This window comes from Taudactylus pleione, unplaced genomic scaffold (assembly GCF_031769625.1).
Source record: "Taudactylus pleione unplaced genomic scaffold, aTauple2 ptg000788l, whole genome shotgun sequence".
Lineage (NCBI taxonomy): Eukaryota > Metazoa > Chordata > Amphibia > Anura > Myobatrachidae > Taudactylus > Taudactylus pleione.
The window spans coordinates 2,245,947-2,267,565 of record NW_028285190.1 but is presented as its reverse complement, the minus strand read 5'-3'; the positions used below and the strand labels follow the sequence as shown (position 1 = coordinate 2,267,565).

At 41.8% G+C, this 21,619-nt stretch overlaps 1 protein-coding gene across 2 annotated transcripts in view; it reads right to left on the bottom strand.

Moving 5' to 3' along the window:
* The window catches only part of GAD2 (glutamate decarboxylase 2), a 131,290-nt gene that overhangs the window by 30,764 nt on the left and 78,907 nt on the right, over positions 1-21,619 (bottom strand). For both annotated transcript variants that reach the window (XM_088457844.1, XM_088457846.1), the window contains exons 7-9: positions 11,755-11,870; positions 7,532-7,611; positions 3,133-3,187 (exon numbers count right to left, since the gene is read on the bottom strand). In XM_088457844.1, the coding sequence (XP_088313970.1) occupies positions 3,133-3,187; positions 7,532-7,611; positions 11,755-11,870 (251 nt within the window). The remainder of the gene's footprint in view (positions 1-3,132; positions 3,188-7,531; positions 7,612-11,754; positions 11,871-21,619) is intronic.

The following is a 21,619-nucleotide window of genomic DNA, read 5'->3' as shown; positions in this document are numbered from 1 at the left end:
CTACTTTGTTGATGCACGTGCGGCTACTGCGCACACAATTCACAAACACAGAAAATATTTTTTTTTTTGGTTTGGACTGGAGTGTACTTTGGGGGTTACAGCACCCTTTAACGGTCAAGCCAGCCGGCCCTTTACTTATGACACAGGCGCACGCTTGGCACTACTTTGTTGATGCACGTGCGGCTACTGCGCACACAATTCACAAACACAGAAAATAATTTTTTTTTGGTTTGGACTGGAGTGTACTTTCGGGGGTTACAGCACCCTTTAACGGTCAAGCCAGCCGGCCCTTTACTTATGACACAGGCGCACGCTTGGCACTACTTTGTTGATGCACGTGCGGCTACTGCGCACACAATTCACAAACACAGAAAATAATTTTTTTTTGGTTTGGACTGGAGTGTACTTTCGGGGGTTACAGCACCCTTTAACGGTCAAGCCAGCCGGCCCTTTACTTATGACACAGGCGCACTCTTGGCACTACTTTGTTGATGCACGTGCGGCTACTGCGCACACAATTCACAAACACAGAAAATAATTTTTTTTTAGGTTTGGACTGGAGTGTACTTTCGGGGGTTACAGCACCCTTAACGGTCAAGCCAGCCGGCCCTTTACTTATGACACAGGCGCACGCTTGGCACTACTTTGTTGATGCACGTGCGGCTACTGCGCACACAATTCACAAACACAGAAAATAATTTTTTTTTGGTTTGGACTGGAGTGTACTTTCGGGGGTTACAGCACCCTTTAACGGTCAAGCCAGCCGGCCCTTTACTTATGACACAGGCGCACGCTTGGCACTACTTTGTTGATGCACGTGCGGCTACTGCGCACACAATTCACAAACACAGAAAATAATTTTTTTTTGGTTTGGACTGGAGTGTACTTTCGGGGGTTACAGCACCCTTTAACGGTCAAGCCAGCCGGCCCTTTACTTATGACACAGGCGCACGCTTGGCACTACTTTGTTGATGCACGTGCGGCTACTGCGCACACAATTCACAAACACAGAAAATAATTTTTTTTTTGGTTTGGACTGGAGTGTACTTTCGGGGGTTACAGCACCCTTAACGGTCAAGCCAGCCGGCCCTTTACTTATGACACAGGCGCACGCTTGGCACTACTTTGTTGATGCACGTGCGGCTACTGCGCACACAATTCACAAACACAGAAAATAATTTTTTTTTTGGTTTGGACTGGAGTGTACTTTCGGGGGTTACAGCACCCTTAACGGTCAAGCCAGCCGGCCCTTTACTTATGACACAGGCGCACGCTTGGCACTACTTTGTTGATGCACGTGCGGCTACTGCGCACACAATTCACAAACACAGAAAATATATTATTTTTTTAGCACTTGGGGGGAGCACCCCTGATGGACAGAGCACCCCCTGGACAACACTACAGCACTCCTTTAGGACTGGGACACTGCACAGGACTTTGGAGTGGACACAGCCCCTATGGAGAACTGACTGCACAACACAGTCCAGCCAGCCCCTATGGACTTTGAAGTAGTGGACACAGCCCCTATTAACAACAGCAGCACAGCACAACACAGCCAGCCCCTATGGACTTTGAAGTAGTGGACAACAGCAGCACTACACTACACTACACTACACAGCCCTAACTCCCACCCTCCCTCTTCACTGTCCACAGCCGAGTGAGAAAATGGCGCCGACGTGTGTACCTTATATAGGATCCAAAACCCGCGAGACTCGGAAGGCGGGAAGATGACGTTTTGCCTCGATTTCAGATCCGAGTCAGGCGGGAAAAGTCGAGCCTGACTCGGATCGGACTCGGATCGGGGGGGCTCGGGGGGGTTCGGATTTCAGAAATCCGAACCCGCTCACCCCTAGTAAATACCAAATCAAATTCTGGATTCAAGTACTGTACATCAATATAATTATTGTATTATAGTTCATTTGGCACAGCGGAGAAAAAAAAGTGAGGATACACCGATAGCAGAACATAATGGACCTGATTTAGAGGTGGCTTTTAGCGGTTGTCCTTCTGCGTCTTTATACAAAGTCCTTCCCTGGTGTACATCTGTGTCTATGAATGCGCAATGGCTGAGAAGCTCATTGTCGGCGTCTGTAGATACTGTAATACCGCCTGGTGAGTCTTTAGACACCACCATCGATCGCACCATTGAAACTTGCACCAGCCCTATGGCAGGTGCAGATTTTCCTTCTGGGTACGACCTTCAAAGTGAGCGATTGAGCATCTGTGTGCTAGCATCATACCTGTGGCACTCCCATAACACGTCCATAAGACGGACGTCTGTTTAGCCACATCCCAGTCACTGTCCTGTACTTTACCAAGAAATGTCTGTTACCGTGTGCATCTCAATCTCAACAGCGCCTTGTGGCGCCATACAACTTTTTGGTGATTTTCAATGTAGCTAAACAATTGGTGAAATACAATGGCGAGGATGCTCTTGCTAAAGGCTTTGCCTTTCCTATAGAGCATAGGGCAAAAAGCGAGCGCTCGCTCTGAATCAGCGCGGATGCTTTTTTTTTTTTTCATCCAGCCCCTGGCCGCTCGCTAAGCTGTGGGTGACCACCCACAGCTTTTGCGAGCGGCCAGGTGATGGTCGCGATTAACGCGACCATCGGGCTTGCGACGAGACCATTGTGGTAGGGTCTCATCTGCCGCAAGCCCCAGTGAGCTTCCTGCTCAAATAGAGCAGGAAGCTCACTACTGACATGACGAGTGATGTCAGTATGGCCGCCCACAAACGGCAGGCGTTCCTTCAGGAACACCTCCGTTTGACCAGCCACCCCCCCCTCCCCGCCTACAAAACGGGGCGAGCTGTCGATCAACATCAACATCGATAACCGCCCCATTTGTAGCGAGCCCCGAAGCGAGTGAATTTCTCACTCGCTCCAGGGATTGCGCACACACATTGTGTACGCCGTGCGTGTGCAGTGCCCCACCGTCGACCTGCTTGCGAGCGCATATCGCTTGCGAGTTGGTCTGAATGAGGCCCATAGACTCTTCATTGCAAATCAGCCATCTGTTACTCTACATTTAAAAGCAGTTAACTCCCTAATAAATCTTCTGAGCAGTCCACCTCCGTGTTTCTCTATAAACATTACTTCATTGGAACATTTACGAGCAAGGAATGGTGCCTACTTTCTGTTTGGCTTCAATGATTCTCCTTTCAAGATCTGTTGATATCATTTTCCCCCTGTAATAAGAGGCGCAAAAGTAAATATTACCAGTGCGTGCTTTAGCCTGTACCAAATAATAAGTTATAACACAATATAATAACAGCGGATAACATGGCTCCGAATAATTGATGTCACATTGCTTGAAATGTGCGTGTTCAAACTTCAAAGCATTTTCCAACCTTTGTACAACAATAACACTGATGACTTAGACAGAGAATAACAGATACCATACAGCAACTTCATGTACGTCTTCAGCTATTAGCCGCAGATAAAAATGATTTATTCTGTAACTTCCACATTTGGAGTATGTTACAGATAAAGTATTTATCTTGATAAAGAAAGTAGTGGTCTTAGGGCTGGATTCAATTAGCCGCAAAAAGCAGAGTCTTGGCAAAAAGCGTTCGCGGGTGTGCAGTTTTCTGTGAAAAGTTTGCATCGTGCAATCCTATTGCCGGAGTGTTCAGATGTGCGTTAATCTCCATAGACCAAAACTATCAAAAAGTTTTCACCATCTCAGAGTAGGTGAAAAAAATTTGCAAAATCCCTATTTTTGGCTAAAAATGTGGGGACTTGGGGCCTGATTCAGAGTTGGGAATAGAGAGAGAGATAGCACTTAACTGTGTACCTGGACAAACCATGTTGCAATGCAAGGGGTGTAAATACGTAATATTTTTTTTGCATGTAGGGTAAATACTGGCTGCTTTTACATGTAGCCCACAAATACTGCACAGCTTTATTATTACTCTACAATTTAGATGTCAGTTTGGACACCTCCCTCCCAAATCTAAATCTCTCTGCACATTTTTAATCTGCCCCACCTGCAGTGCAGCATGGTTTCACCAAGATGATCAGTTGAGAGAGATCTCTCTCGCTATTCCCAACTCTGAATCAGGCCCTTGGTTCAGAACCCTTTGGACACCTCCCACCCCCTAAATGACTAATTAGACAAAAATATTTTTTTAAAATGTAAAAAGTGATGGAAAATCGGTTTAAAGTACTTGGTCAGGTATTTTGGGGGGGGCTGTATAGATGGGACAGGTGTTTTCAGGAGTGCAGGTGGCTGCAGCAGGTATTTTTTAAAACATTTTAAATTGCACTTTATAGACACAAAAATATACTAGCACCCATTTTAATGTAGCCCCAATTTAACAACAGCAATTATTTTTTCCCAAAAAATATTGCTTTTTATAATTTTCCACACTTATGCAAATATGCATTTAATAGCCATTTAACTCAATTTAAGAACCCAAAATAATTTTATTATGGCTAGTAATACACTTCTATATTGATTTCCAGTGTCAGTTAGGCTTTATATGGGGTACAGATTGATTTCCCCAATATTCTGTACTTTTTGCTGGTTTCGCCATGCGCAATTTTCGCACGTATGCGTTTTTGCATCTTTTGTAATAGGATAGGGCGAAAAACGGGAGTTCGCATTGCTAAAATACACAAAAATATATCGCTCCAAAACTGACGAATAGTGCAAAAATTTTGTTACGTTTCCGTTTAATCGCGGCTAATTATTCTGGCCCATAGTCATAAACATAGGCGCACAGCAGAGACAGCCATTTTATGGACAGAACCAATTTTTCACCTATCAGTTAACTAGAAATTACGGACATCAATGAGGCACAGGTTAGGTGGACACAGAAGGATTTTCCTGTACTGCCTCTAATCTATAGATTGCTTTTCCTCACTCTATCAGACCCTCCCCCAGGGGGAGATGTGTCAAAGCTTGGAGAGAGATAAAGTACCAGCCAATCAGCTCCTATCTGCCATATTTAACACCCAGTCTGTGAAATGACAGCTAGAAGCTGATTGGTTGTTACTTTATCCCTCTCCACTTTATCTTAAGGTTTGATATATATTTCCCCAAGTTCCTTTGCTTCAAACTCTCCCTCAGAACTCACCTATTACCCTCTGCTTGATATGTTCTTTCTCTCCTACATCCTTAACTCCTTAGAATCTCTCCAGTAGCCCCACTCCATCCCAGTCCATTTGTGTACAGGACCCTCCCTCCTCTTTTTTCATCACTTCCCTAATATCTGTACCACCAACAACTTGAAAGATCTCTTTCAGTGAAGTCATCCTGCCACATCTCTGAACAGGCAAAGTTGACGATATCGTCCAGATTGGCCTGCATGTACGAACGATCATAGATATCGTTATCGTTCATGCGGGAACGTGCATCGTTGGTCGTTCACTGCATAAAAATGAATTATATGAACGATATATCGTTGAACGATATGGTTATCGTTCATATCGTTCATAGATATCGTTTCGTGTGTATGCACCTGTAGTCTCGAGCTCAACCAATGAGTATTGTAACTATTCTTAACATGTAATTATATATATATATATATATATTTATATATATTATTTTGTTTCTTTGTTTATCCTGTTTTGTATCCTTACTTGATGCAGCAGAAATTTGAGGCACCTTTTGAATAAATAATATTAAATATAATAATGAAAAGGGAGTAGAGAGTTGAAAGTGCCTCCACTACCTACACAGTAGAACAGCCTTTTCTGCAAATGAACCAATAAATATGAAAATGGGGCCATTTGACTAGGAACCAGTTTGTGACTGGGACCGGCATGAGAAGTTCCGAGCTCTTGTACTTAAGGGGACGGGGGGCATGACCGAGCATGTGGGGTGGGGCCACATCACATTGTGAATATTGTGACCCATCTGTAGATGCTGTGCCTCTGAAGTTGGCGTGGCCACACTATCTTGGGGACATGCATCTCTTTGGCATGCCTGAGCCCCTAAACATGCAATGAATGCAGCCATATTTGGGGCTGATCCAATGTCTGAATACACATCTCATCTGAGGGAATCAAAGATGTTATAAGTTCAGTGTAATTCAACAGACTGAATCCTCATGAATGTTGTTGCAGTTGCTTTTCTGCATAGATATAATGGGCGCACTGTTCTGCAATGCTGCGCTTACTCTGGGTCTGATTCAGTAAGGATCGCTATTCTGCTTACACGCACGCAATGCAGTTGCTAATATCAGTGGTAATATGCAAATATTTGCATTCGCATTGCGATCGCAGCCTAACATAAGGACGCCCACTTCCCCTTACTCACATCCGTATACTTGGGCAACATAGCAAAACATCAAGCAACATCGGAGCCATACGCACAGTTAAGGCAGGTCAGGCCTCACTCAGGAATTGCTAACTTCTGCACACGCTATGAGGCTGCGTATGGTATCGCTGTGGCTAATTTATGCAAGCCCCTGCAACGGCGTCCCAACGTACTGACATGCCTGCATTCACCCGACCTCCCCCCCTACACCACCCACAAACGGCACTTCCTGTCAGTCACCCTGCCATGGGTCTGCGTAGCCTCTGCGATCACAGTCCCGATCCCAATAGCTAGTTTGCGCTCTGCGATGCATACACATGCGTTTGACATGCACAATATTGCATTGTGTCTGGCTTATACACTTTATTACAGTGTTGCCCTTTCTTCTTTACAGACTTTTAAAGGAATCGACTTGGTGGACCAATGTTTGGAAATTTCAATTGACTTTGTAACTAAGGGCGGTATTCAATTAGTTTCGCACCCGCGATAAAGTTTCGCATGCCAGTCTTTTCGCCTACATCGCGTATTTTAGCTGCAGAAACTTATAGTGCGCGTACCCGCTATTTGCCCTATTCAACTCCTGGAATTTTTTTATGTAGTTGTCCATTGAGGGGGGGGGGGCTTTAAGAAAGGGTGCTGAGAGGTTTCCCCAACTTTGCACCTCAAAATAAAAATGTTGCACTTTTTATCTCCTGCTATTCAGAGGCAAATCTTTTTCGCCTATTACATAGCATTGACTTTCCGCTTACACGAAAAGCGGATGGAGTTGAATACAGAGAAAAGTTTCCGACAGGCGAAAAGTCGCAATCGGCAATACTTTTTAGCGGATCTCAGCTTTTCAATTCTAATTGAATACCGCCCCAAGAGCCACACTCACAATGTACAAACACGACTGCTTTCTGAAGGGGAATTGGTGTCATAGAATTTTTTGCAGTGCGTTGCTACAAATCAAATACATATGGGGGTCTATGTACTAAGTAGTGATAAGAGACAGAGTAAAAAGTGATAAGTCTGTGATAAGTGGCAGCCAATCAGCTCCCAACTGTCATCTCACAGGCTGAGTTTGAAAAATGACAGTTGGGAGCTGACTGGCTGGCACTTATCACAGACTTATCACTTTTCACTCTGTCTCTTATCACTACTTAGTACATAGACCCCTTATTGACTGTTTATTCAGTTCCATGTCTCATGTTCCGGTGACCTAAATAGGTGAATGTCTCAAGCTCTAATCTTCCATGGTAAATTACATTTTGAGGTTCTTGCCTACCTTTCATCACACTTGATAAGGATCACACTGTCAGTGCCAATCCCCAAGGCTGCAGCTCCTTTCTTTACTGAAAAGTGACTCTGGAAAAGAATGATGATCAAATCAGTGTATTTTGTAGTATTTAATAGTTTTCTGCCTCAAAGCATTTGCTTGGTAAGCTGATCCAATGGATTGTCACAAGAGAATCTCACTTTTTTAACCTTTTAAAGCATATTGCCAATAACACAGGGCAATATTTCAGGGTTCAAACTTTCCCAAAATCTTACTGACTGTCAATTAAAATTCACCTTTCCAACGGTCAGTAAGAAAAGGGAAGAATGATGTAAAAAAATCAGATCCCTAGAGGTAACTATTATACTGTAGTATAAATTGAAATTCACACATTAGTTATTTCATTACTAACATGCAGTAACAACAACACACAGTAGAGAGCAATCCCATTACCTAGGAGACTGCAAGCCAGTTACTCAGATTACCATGCAGTAACATCCGCAAACACAGTAGAGAGCATTTTTATTACCTAGGAGACTGCAAGCCAATCACACAGATTTACGAGACTGCTTGTTTCTGTGCAGGATTCTTTCTATTCACCATTTCATAGTGATGCAAGATAACATAAAAAGTTTTGTCCCCTGAATAGCAATAAATATGTAAGATTTCAAGACAATAGTACGTTGTGTAAATGTAATTACTGTAAGTATGTATAATAAACAGTTATATAATTTAATTCAGTAATACAACAGTTTAAGTAACTCTTTACTCTTTTTCAGTCTTTAGTACAGGGCCCTTTTTTCCTCTCAATCCTTTTACATTTTAGATTTATTGTTAGCTTATATCTTAGACAGTATTGTATATCTTTTCTTAATGTGGATTTTCTCATTTTCAGATAACTTGAATTTATTGGCTAGTAGTAGAATAGATTACAAAACAATTCTATAATAATATAATAAGCAAGATAATAATAATAATAATAATAATAATAATAATAATAATAATAATAATAATATTAATAATAATAATAATACTAATAATAATAACATTTATACCTACAGTCATAATACAAATGTATGACAGCACAGAAGGCCAGTGAAGTAATGTAAAGGTTAGCAGAATACATGTAAAAGCTAATAAAATAATGTAATCCAACAGTTTAAAGCCCTTAAAGTAAATATTTATATTTTAACACAATGCATCTTTTAATTTATTAAAACTTTGATTTTTTTTTTAACCCTAATGGTTCAATAAGTAATTTACCAGACTTAAAATTACTATAACTTGGAGACCTTTCTGCTATCTTTGTTAAGACTTCGATGCCGCTGAAATAATGATTATATGCTAATAAGATACTGGATAATTTTCCCGTATTTAGATAGTGTATACTCTGATGCCTGCAGAACCTCATGCATAATGTGGACAAGGCTGAATGCCTTATGTAAATTCAGTACAGCAGTGGCAATTGAGGTCAGCACACTGCTAAAACGCTTTAGCTCGGCAATTTCACAAAACAAGAACTCAGTGATTACAAGTACTATTCACAGAGCTTGTTGAGTCACTACTCTTCTCTCAATGTTCTTTTCTAAAGTGTCAACCAGTCTCTGATTACTGCTAGAGAGGGCAGGAAAGTCTAATAAGTACGTTTTCCTATGGTATTCCAGAAACTGACGGGACCACAACAGAGAAAATCACATCCATTAGGTGCATTGGTATTCTGTACACAAACTGGGATGAGCAATAATGGTAAGGTATAGTCCCTACTCTCTCCCTCTAGCTCAATTTATTTCGATCACCTATTTTTTCTACATTTTATTTTTTTAAACTGTCTTAACAGGTTTTCCTAGATGGAGTCATGTTTTAGTGTAAAGTAAACATTTACTGTACAATATTTTAAGAAATTATATTTTTCAGTGTTTTTTTTTTTTAAGTGATAATGTGAATTCAGTAGTACTGTAGATTACCACCCACGTGTGGTGCCACTGACCTGATCTATGTATTATGTGAAACTGAGCATTGCAGTGTGTCTCGCAACGGGGATTTAAGGTACGTAGCCACCTTTTATCATAGTGACCCTCCAAGTGCAACATAGCAGCTGACTATCATGGGGCGATGATTGCCTAATCCTGACTGACGCTGGGACCTGCATGCCGATGTGGAGTATGGGAGGATGGTATTAATATTCTGCAGTGACTCCCTTATCAGTATTCTTCTGCTCCCCAATATATAGGCAGTAAATCCTTTAGCAGCACAGCAACAAATCGGCTGCTTACTCGGGCAGTGGTGGGAGCAAGAGTGAGGATTTTTCCATTCATTTTTGTCCTAACAATGGACTATAGACACCTTTTGTTTGATTGGCTGTTGTTACATATACTATCTGTGATGAGAGGTTTAGGTATGTAAGTGCTACTTATTACAGTAGCCACTCTAAACCTTGCTATCACCAGCAGTAGAAACCTGTTTTTCTAGCAGGCAGAGAAACCCAACTTAGCCTTCAGTAATTTACAAAAATACTGTATACCCTTTTTAGAGTGAACATTGTTTGACAATAAGTGCAGAGTGGAGATTAAAAATAATATTGGGCAAGTGTGGATTATAGATGAAATTGTTTTTAATTGATTATGGTACTTATTAAGGAATATTATCTAGCGAGAATATTTCATATCGCCTTTTGAAGGTATTTAGATTTTTGCCAGTGTTATTGTTCTGTGTTTTTTAATGTTATATGTACCTGTCATATGTGTGGTAATATGTCACTGCAATTTTTATGAGTTATTTAGCAACTAATAAATTTGTTTATTTTCTTTATTAGCATTTCATTGATTTTTGCGTTTCTATTGATGGCTTCATTGTCAGCATTTTTTATATTATTATATTACCTCTCCAGCTCCATCCACCTCCCACCGGGCACTATGCTTATCATCCCACTGTTATTTTAATATTAATATTAGTACTGTATGTACTAATATTACTCCTATACCACATATGTCCCATCATATGTACTAATATTACTCCTATACCACATATGTCCCATCCTATGTACTAATATTACTCTTATCCCACATATGTCCCATCCTATGTACTAATATTACTCTTATGCCTCATGTGGCATAATATAAATGTAGGCCCTACTGTGTGGCATATTATGAATTGGGGGTCAGGATGGACATGTGGCAGAATCTTTTGATTATTAAATGGGCATGTGTGGTGGTTTGATGGCATGTGGGGAGGTTGAGGAGCTTTGAAGGGGCACGTGTTGTGGTTTATACCAGTTTTCATATTTTTTAGTAACGGAAGATGGTCTGGCTCCTAAACATTTTAGTTGGCTCCTGGATTTTATAAACATTTGTCGAACCCTGCGCTACAGTATATCACTTTGTCTTATTGAATGGAGCTAATTTCATATATTATATATTATTGCATATTGTTAAAGGTTAATTTAATTGATATTTATTTGTGATTATGTTTCATAAACGTAATAGAGAAAATGAGTCCCTTGTTGCTAACAGCTCTATTTGATCAGGAACAGATGGTAACATACCATTACAAAGGTGTTCAATCAATGGATCATTCTTGGACATCATTCTAAATCTTTAGCCACAACTGCAGCGATATTGGGACAATCTGCTGATATCGCCAGAAGTGACAAAGCCGGTGTGGCCAGCATTGCATCTAGTCATACTGAATGATATAACAGTTGTATGATTTAATGGGAGAGAAGACCACCCTCCCTCCAACATCTTGCACATATTTTAAAATCTTTAATATTCTAGAATATTAAAAATAATATGAATCTGATAACTAAGCTGATGATGTTGTAAAGATCTGTCCAGAGGTAGTCTCAAAGTAACGTACTTGATGCGTTTTGTTGTGGAATAACCCAAAACATCATCAGAGGAAGATGTGGGTTATTCCACAATGAAGCGCATCAGGTATGCTACTTTGGGACTACCACTGGACGAATCATTATAGCACCCTGAGCTTACGGATATCACAGTAGTTACGAATTTGATGCTTTCAATTATTATTTGCCCGGGACCTAATACTAATAATGTAAGCTCTGACTAAAAATTAATTAAGTGGATAAAAAAACATCATTAAGTACCATTATGCAAGCAAGAAAATAAACAACATATATTGCTGATAATGAAGCACAAACTTTTCAACATGATTTTAACTTCCTCAATAGAGAACACAATATAATAAAGTTAAAATAATGAAAAGGGACATACGTGCTCTGATGTGAAGGCAATCAGTCTTGGGATTGATGCCATTCCTTTCTCTTTTACTTCTGGGAACATCTTGAAACGTGCAATCAACATAGCATACAAGTTAGATATGGCACCACCTGGAGTCCACAGTAATACAATGTTACTTTAGAATCAATTATTTATACATTGTTCATTCAACAAGTTGAAGTTCAGGTACATACAGGTAAGAGGAGGTTTGCTTCTACCTTCCTTATACAGGGCCACATTCTATTGTACGACATACATTTACAGTAGCTCACAATTATCTATCTTGGATTTCATATAATACAAAGAAAATAATTGAAAAAAATTAGAATTTGACGTTGCTTTGTGTTTTTCTCTGGATTGAATATTTGTGTTTTGGTTTAAAAAGCACATTATGCGTTTATGCAATTCTGTTTGCACTTACGGTGGGTAATGTAGTCAATAGGTTACAATGGCAAATGCCACATGAAGATGTCATTAGCTGCCAGGGCCAAGCATTCCGGGGCTTGGAGAATTCACCAGTTACTGTAAGCAGCCCTCATAGAAACCTATGGGGGTTGCTTTAGCAGACAGAAATGGAGGGACAATGGCAGGTATTGTAGATTTCTGCAGCAAAAAGTCAAATTAGAAAACATGCTTCTTAAGCTGGGCCACACTGAGTGATATGTATTATGTGTACTCAGCCGATATGTTGAGACGGTGGGCCGACATATCGGATCCTGAGTACACATCAGAATGATGTAAAGAACGATGGAACGATCACTCGTAACATCCTTCATTACATTGCATGATGCCGCATGCAATATCATCAGGTTTGACGTGCAGCACATCAAACCTAACGACATCACATGAGACCGCGGGCATGCACACTGCACGATATGCACGATTTGTCGTTCCGATTTGGACAAGGCGGCCAAATCGGAGCGACATCACTCCAGTGTGTACCCACCTTTAATGTCTATAAACAGTTTCCATATTGCAACAGAATTTTAGATGCTAGAATCTGCATGCATCTCAGCTGCGCTATGTAACGGATTACTATGCTGTGCTGTCAGTCTTTTCAATCTGTGAGTGGGAATATGTTATAAATAGTGATTCCATTCCTGATACTCCTTAGAGGAACTTACCGTGCATAGGTCAGTGTTAACTAAGTAAAAAAAAAAAAAGTACAAATAAAATGAATATGTGGGGCGGGATGTAAGTTTGGAGTTTGAGTCTTTAGCTATTTCTAAACTCGCACATTCTCGCACATTTGTTTTGATCGTGTTTCCCATACAACTCGTGCGATGTAATGGGGAGGGATTTTTTCACCAAATTGCGATTTCGCGTGCGTGTTCTCGCGAGAATACAGATCCGGAAGTATTCGGTTTTTTGGACCAACCAGAATGCGAGTTTCATTTACTGTTCTGTCGAGTTTAAAAAAAGTCACTCATTGGCTCTCCAAAGTCTCCTGATGCCTACCTCACACACCCTATATAAACCCCTATCCTCCATTTTGTCCTTTGAAAGGAATTGAGGAGTTTTGTGAAGGAGTGGTGAGAGAGAGTATAAAAAAAGGCCTACAATTGTATTGTTATTGTGCTACAGCATGGCATCCAGAAAAGTAAGGAGGGTGGCCAGGATGGTGGAGGAGGAGGAGGTTGTACTGCAACCTGATAAAGGTGAGGAGGTGAGCATTGAGGAGGTGACCAGTGAGGAGGTGGAGGAGCAGGAGAGTGTGGAGCAGGAAGCGCAGGAGCTGGAATCTGAGGCTGAGGGTAGTGTTGAGGATGATGAGGCTGAAGCACCCCCAGCCCCTGGGAAAACACGTACTGGGCGTAATATATGCTTCAGTTATGATGGTCCGTGCAATAGTACCTGTTTTTCCAAACCTATTTGGGGCACAGTCACACCGGTCGTCTGCAGCGCGGCGAAAGTAGATGTGGCATAACATCACTGATGCAGTGAATGCAGTGAGTGAATACCGGCGTGACCTTAAAAATATCAAAAAGCGCTATAATGATATTAAAAGGAACACAAAAGAGAAATTGGCTGAGGAGCAAAGTCAGCGACGCATGACAGGAGGAGGACGAGCAGTGAGAGTTCATTTCACTCCATATGAACAGGAGCTGAGGCCGGTTTTTGCTCCTGAAGTTTTTCCAGGTCCACATATTGTAGACACTGACCGGCCAGCAACACCTAGGCGCCGTGGTGAGTATGCAAACAAATGTTACTACTTTTCACTGTCTTTTTTTAAAAGTATTATAGATCCCATTATTTTATTTTTATTTTAAATGGTGTTGTGTGTATGCACCTGTAGGCACTCCCATAATTAGGCCATATTCAACTTGGGCCCGTATTCAATCTGATTCGCTCCCGTAATACTTTTCCGCCTACTTCGCCTGTTTTGTAGGCGGAAAAGGTTCGCGGGTGCGAATCAAATTGAATACGGCTCATAGTGATCCCCCATGTCAGTGCATCTTTTTTGGGGGATGTCAGGCTGTTTTACACCAATCTGACAGGATTTTTCGCCTGTTTCAGTTTTGGCGGGTGCCCTTTTTGCGTACTTCCAATTCAATACGGGCCATTGTTTCAAATTGGTTTGTTTTTGTCTAATCTAATTTTTTATTTATTTTATTAAAACACAGTTGCTGCACCAAGCAGGTCAAGAACTCCTAAAAGACCTCGCATGGAAAGGTCAATGGAGCAGGCTGGTGAGTTAAGCCAACGTTTGAAAAACCCACTTACACAGTTTTGAATTTATAAAAAATTTCACATTACTTAACTAACCTTAGCATTGTGACATTAAAGTCTACAACAATAGAAATATCGAAATTATGTTCTACACATATTATATATTTTAAAGTATTAATTAAAAGGTAATGATAGAGATGTGTACACATAATAGCCTCCATGTTAAACAGGCCTTAAAATTTTTATGTTTTTTTTTATATTATAGACATTTTAATTGTAACAATGTGTTTTATTTGCACATCAATGGAAAAAGAATACACAAGCAGCTTCTGCTGATTCCAATGATATGTGGCATACCTATAGCTTTGGACAGACAGCGGGTGTATCTGCATGCCAAATGCTACGCTACAGTGTCATAAGCGATGCCACTGTAACGTAGCATTTATCATGCAGATACACTCGTTGTGTCACTTTATTGCAGTCACTACTGAATGTACCTGTTTTTATTTTATATATGTGAAACTCAAACTCCAAAATGAATCCTAACACACTTTTAAACATTTTAGTTCTACTAGACTTTATTTTAATTTTTCAGGACCATCAGGAGTTTCTGTGCCTCCACCGTGGACCACACCACCAGCGTCTAGGGTCCCAGGAAGTCATTTTGGCTTGGTGGCCTACACATCTGAGGAGGAGGAGGAGGCTGAGGCAACAATTCCTCTTAGTCCTGTGGAGGCAACAAGTCAAAATCCACCTGCACAGCACCTACAGCCACCAACACAGCAAACAGCACAGCCACCCACCCCCAGTGCAGATGAGCTGGCTCAGTCCCTGCACACCTTCCGTCAACAGCAGATGCAGTACATGGAGATGCAAAAAATTCAAATGGACAGCATCACACAGCAGCTCAGGAAGCTAAATAGGACCTCTGCAGTAGCCCAGGGGACCCACACCTGTATGGCCAGTGACTTCAGTAGGCATCTGGTGGAGCTAACACAGGCTGCCAGAGACCAAAATGCTGCCATATCGGAGCAAACACGGGCCTTTGTGGCATTACAAAGGGAGCTGGTGGCACAAAGGGCCCTTAAGGAAGTGCCATCAGCATCTACACCCAGCTCACAAGCCACCAGTCCCCAAACGGCCTCACCAATGAGTCCCCCGAGGCGAAGTGCCCGTACACGGGGGTGCAACTACAGGTTCAGGGAGGGGTAGAGGCTCATCTGCCTCACAGTAATTTTGGTTGTTTTTATAATTTGTGTTTTTTTTTCCTGATACCTTACTAGTTTAGTAAAGTAAGTTGAATCAAATTTGTGTCTGTCTATCTTTATAAAACTAAACTTAGATTGTTTCGTTTATTTTGAACTATATTTAAATGGAACAGATTTTTGTATTTAATTAGCCGCAAAAAGTTGGTTTCCGGGAAAAAAAAAAACACAGATTGTGACTTTTCGCCGGGGAGAAAACTTATCCCCAAGACTTTTCGCCGAGGGCGAAAAGTCTATGCAAAAAAACAGGGATCATTTTTCAGCACAGAATTGGGTTTGAAAAAAAGTCAAGAATTTTGGCTCCTAATTGAATATTTCTTTTAAAAGAATTATGAGTATTTACATCCTTAAAAAGGTGATTTTACACTTATATGCATATTTATATATGTTTATGGATTGAAAGATTCCTTTGTAACCATTCTGAAAAAGATTTTAATTTTTAACATACAACTCTCCATTGTCACTTTGGTCTATTTTTTGGCGAGATTATGGTAATGTTTTATGTGCGAGTTTCGACCTCGCACCCTATTACATTGCACGAGTTGTATGTACAACCTGGGGAATCATCTGGATGCGAGTTTGAAAAATGTGTATTTGGAAAAATGCGAGTTTGCAGGATCGCGCACGCTATTACATTGGTCAAGATTACAAAATGTGCGAGCTTTCCGGGAAACTCGCAAAATGTAAAAACTCGAACTCTATTACATCCCGCCCCACATTTGACAATGTATCCAAACTAAACAGAATAACAGGATAAATTACATTTTTCGAAGTATAAATTGTGTTTTTTGTTTCCTTCACAATATTCTATGCATGGTTATTGTAACAGATATATTAAAACTCCTCTGCATATTGCTGGTAGGGACATAGAAATGCCTATCCTGATTAATGGAGCCTGATTGCCCTGCCATGTTGTGTTACCTGAAGGCACATTAATTTAGATAATTATAATTGGTGCTCAGTGGCTAAAAGCCTTAGAAACACAGATGAGTGGGTATTGTGACTGATAGGGGGCGTCCTCAGGACATCATCTGCCTGTATCCGAGAGCAAAATATGACATACTTTATTACAAAAAATAATTTTCTATTATTGGCAACAACAGATTACAGTAGCCACAAACCAATATCTATACATAAACATTTTGCATTTGTTCTGTTCAAGTAAAGCAAATTTATACATCTCAAACTGATAAATGATTATAACGGGTCTAAACATTATGGAACACAAACTTCAAGCAGCGATCTGCGGTACTCCAAATAGTGTGGCAAAAAACGACAAGTGGTATAGGGGCGAGATTTATCAAATCTTGGAGAGAGATAAAATGGAGAGATATAGGACCTCATTCAGACACGGTCGTTAGTTGCAAGCGGTCGCACTGAATCAGGGCGGCCCTTGCATCCTGAACGACCACCTCCTTGTCGATCGCTAAGCTGTGGGTTACCACCCACAGCTTAACGACTGACCAGGTTGATGGTCGCGATGGTGAACACCATTGTGACCATCGGGGCTTACGATGAGACCCTAAGGTTGGGTCTAGGCACTCGTAAGCCCCAGGGAGCTTCCTGCTCTGAAAGAGCAGGAAAAGAGCAGAAAACTCCCCACGGACATCACTGATGATGTTAGTGCGGCCGCCCACAAAACGGGGTGAGCTATCAATCAACATCGACAGCCGCCCCTTTTATAGAGAGCTCCGGAGTGACAACGTTTCTCTGTTGCTCCGGGGCTTGCGTACGCGCAGTGCGGCCGCTGCGCGTGCGCAGGGCTAACTATCAACCCGTTGCGAGCACATCGGTGCTTGCGACCGGGTCTGAATGAGACCCATAGTGTCAAGCAATCAGCTCCTGTTTTTTTGAAATACAGCCTGTAAAACGACAACAGCTGATTGGTTGGTACTTTATATGTCTCCAAGCTTTGATACATCTCCCCCATAATTTTAATAGTTTCTAGCATTTATCATTTTTATACCCTTTGGGTTTAGTTGCAGACTGAACCTCTTCATTAAAACCAATATACTGTATTATGAATAAAAAGCAAAAGAGAAGGAGAACCATGAAATACTGTAACCAATAACAATGGCAGGTTTGACCTCAGAATTGAATGTGTCATTAATACTAAGTACAAAGCTTGATGTGTTTTTGTGACTAATATTAGTGCTGCTTTAGATTGTGAGGACAAAATCCCAGAAAAGCTGCCGCATTGTAATATACCCTGTTGTCTTTTTTATAGTGAAAAAAGTTGCAATACTAGTTTACTTAGAATTTTTCTAAGCATTCAAAATGCATCTTAATTACAGTTTTTCTTACAACTGACATGTAGGGGTCTATTTCAGGGCGGTAACTAGGGTAGTGTGACCAGTGCCATGGCACAGGGCACCACAGGGCAGGGGGCGCTGTTTGGGCCTGTACATTTTCTGTTTATTATCATTTCCACTTGTAGCTTCCTCTTCTTTTACCCCCAGCATCTCCTGGCCTCCCTATCTCTTCCCTGTCCCTTCCCCATGAGGCCATGGCCCTTTTTCGGGTGCACTATCTTATGTCCCTATTTAAAAAATGGGAAAGGGGGGGTGCCAATGCTCCTTCTGGCACAGGGCACCAAAAAGTCTAGTTACAGCTCTGGTCTATTTACTAAGCGCTTTCGATGGAGATAAAGTCTACAGAGATAAGGTGCCAGCCAACCGGCTCCTAATTGTCATTTTTCAAACACAGCCTGTGACATGGCAGTTGGGAGCTGATTGGCTGGTACATTCTCTCCATCGACTTACCTCCATCCAAGGCTTAGTAAATAGACCTCATAGAAATATGTTGGGTTGAAGCTGCGCTACCAACTAAAGCATACATTTTTCTATTCCAGTGATAGAAAATGTAGCCATTTAATCAAGGCCGGAACTTGTTCTGTAATACAGCAAGAAACGAGGGGTATGTGAGTGGGAGGTCCAATCAAAGGCTTAAATGTCTTGATTGGTGCTTGGGATTGGTCCTCCTGCTCGCAGTTTCCTTTGCAGCATCAAACAGACCTGGAGCTCCAAGTGACTGGTGCAGTGTTCGTGGGGATGCGTTTTACATAATTAAGGCCCAGTTTTACCCATTTCACTAAGTAAGTGGGCAGAAGTGGGAGGGTTCCTGAAAGTTATGAGAGACCCAGACATTTCCGAGAGAGTAGTTAAGTGTGTGTGAAATGGGTCTGCTACAGGCTATCCTAGCTCTAGCTTTGTAATAATAAAATAAAATAATTCAATCTATTAGGCTACCTACTCACTTGCAATAAAACCATATAAACAGGCATGAGGAGAGAGCTTGTTGGATCGAATGGCCCCATACTCACTTCAGTATGTGTGTGCAGCCAGACAACTACTGTATTCGCATGCAATCACACAAATCCAAAAATACAAATCAGACTTCTGTTTATTGGTGCTTTGCATCAAAGTTTTGGTGGAGACAGGGCATGGTTAAGACAATACATCAGAGGTACCCAAACTCAGTCCTCAAAGTACCCCAATAGTCCAGGTTTTAAAGATATTCATGGTTAAGAAGAGATGGTTAAATCAAAAGACTGAGGTGTTAATTAAGTCACCTGTGCCCAAGCATGGTTATCCTTAAAACCTGGACCGTTTGAGGACTGAGGGCCTGATTCAGAGTTGGGAATAGAGTGAGATATCGCTCTCAACTGATCATCTTGGTGAAACCATGCTGCACTTCAGGTGGGGCAGATTTAAAATGTGCAGAGATTTAGATTTGGGAGGAGTGTTTCCAAACTGACATCTAAATTGTAGAGTAATAATAAAGCTGTGCAGTATTCGTGGGCTACATGCAAAAGCAGCCAGTATTTACCCTACATGTAAAAACATTTATGTATTTACACTAGGGGTGAGCGGGTTCGGATTTCTGAAATCCGAACCCCCCGAGCCCCCCCGATCCGAGGCAGATCCGAGTCAGGCTCGACTGTTCCCGCCTGACTCGGATCTGAAATCGAGGCAAAACGTCATCATCCTGCCTTCCGAGTCTCGCGGGTTTTGGAACCTATATAAGGTACCCGGTTCGGCGCCATTTTCTCACTCTGCTGTGGACAGTGAAGAGGGAGGGTGGGAGTTAGGGCTGGCTGGGCTGTGTAGTGTAGTGCAGAGTAGTGTTATGCTGTGCTGCTGTTGTTAATAGGGGCTGTGTCCACTACTTCAAAGTCCATAGGGGCTGGCTGGACTGTGTTGTGCAGTCAGTTCTCCATAGGGGCTGTGTCCACTCCAAAGTCCTGTCCAGTGTCCCAGTCCTAAAGGGGAGCTGTAGTGTTGTCCAGGGGGTGCTCTGTCCATCAGGGGTACTCCCCCCAAGTGCTAAAAAAATAATATTTTTTGTGTGTTTGTGAATTGTGTGCGCAGTAGCCGCACGTGCATCAACAAAGTAGTGCCAAGCGTGCGCCTGTGTCATAAGTAAAGGGCCGACTGGCTTGACCGTTAAAGGGTGCTGTAACCCCCAAAGTACACTCCAGTCCAAACCAAAAAAAATAATATTTTCTGTGTTTGTGAATTGTGTGCGCAGTAGCCGCACGTGCATCAACAAAGTAGTGCCAAGCGTGCGCCTGTGTCATAAGTAAAGGGCCGGCTGGCTTGACCGTTAAAGGGTGCTGTAACCCCCAAAGTACACTCCAGTCAAAACCAAAAAAATATATATTTTCTGTGTTTGTGAATTGTGTGCGCAGTAGCCGCACGTGCATCAACAAAGTAGTGCCAAGCGTGCGCCTGTGTCATAAGTAAAGGGCCGGCTTGCTTGACCGTTAAAGGGTGCTGTAACCCCCAAAGTACACTCCAGTTCAAACCAAAAAAATAATATTTTTTGTGTGTTTGTGAATTGTGTGCGCAGTAGCCGCACGTGCATCAACAAAGTAGTGCCAAGCGTGCGCCTGTGTCATAAGTAAAGGGCCGGCTGGCTTGACCGTTAAAGGGTGCTGTAACCCCCAAAGTACACTCCAGTCCAAACCAAAAAAAAAAATATTTTCTATGTTTGTGAATTGTGTGCGCAGTAGCCGCACGTGCATCAACAAAGTAGTGCCAAGCGTGCGCCTGAGTCATAAGTAAAGGGCCGGCTGGCTTGACCGTTAAAGGGTGATGTAACCCCCAAAGTACACTCCAGTCCAAACCAAAAAAAAAAATATTTTCTATGTTTGTGAATTGTGTGCGCAGTAGCTGCACGTGCATCAACAAAGTAGTGCCAAGCGTGCGCCTGTGTCATAAGTAAAGGGCCGGCTGGCTTGACCATTAAAGGGTGCTGTAACCCCCAAAGTACACTCCAGTCCAAACCAAAAAAATATATATTTTCTGTGTTAGTGAATTGTGTGCGCAGTAGCCGCACGTGCATCAAAAAAGTAGTGCCAAGCGTGCGCCTGTGTCATAAGTAAAGGGCCGGCTGGCTTGACCATTAAAGGGTGCTGTAACCCCCAAAGTACACTCCAGTCCAAACCAAAAAAATATATATTTCCTGTGTTTGTGAATTGTGTGCGCAGTAGCCGCACGTGCATCAACAAAGGAGCAGCGCCAAGCGTGCGCCTGTGTCCCATAAGTAAAGAGCCGGCTGGCTCATTTCTTAAAGGCTGGTGTAACCCACAAAGTGCACTACTCTCCAGCAAAAATAAAAAAATATTTTCTGTGTTTAGCCGCACGTATATATCAAATCGATATAACATAAATGGAGGACCAAACTTTCTCCGATAAAAATAAAATAGAGAAAGATCAAGAACCACTTCCTCCTAGTGCTGAAGCTGCTGCCACTAGTCATGACATAGACGATAACATGCCATCAACGTCGTCTGCCAAGGCCGATGCCCAATGTCATAATAGAGGGCACATACAATCCCAAATGACAAAGTTCAGGAAAATGACCTTGAAAAAAACATTTAAATCAGCTGAAGAGAAACGTAAACTTGCCAATATGCCATT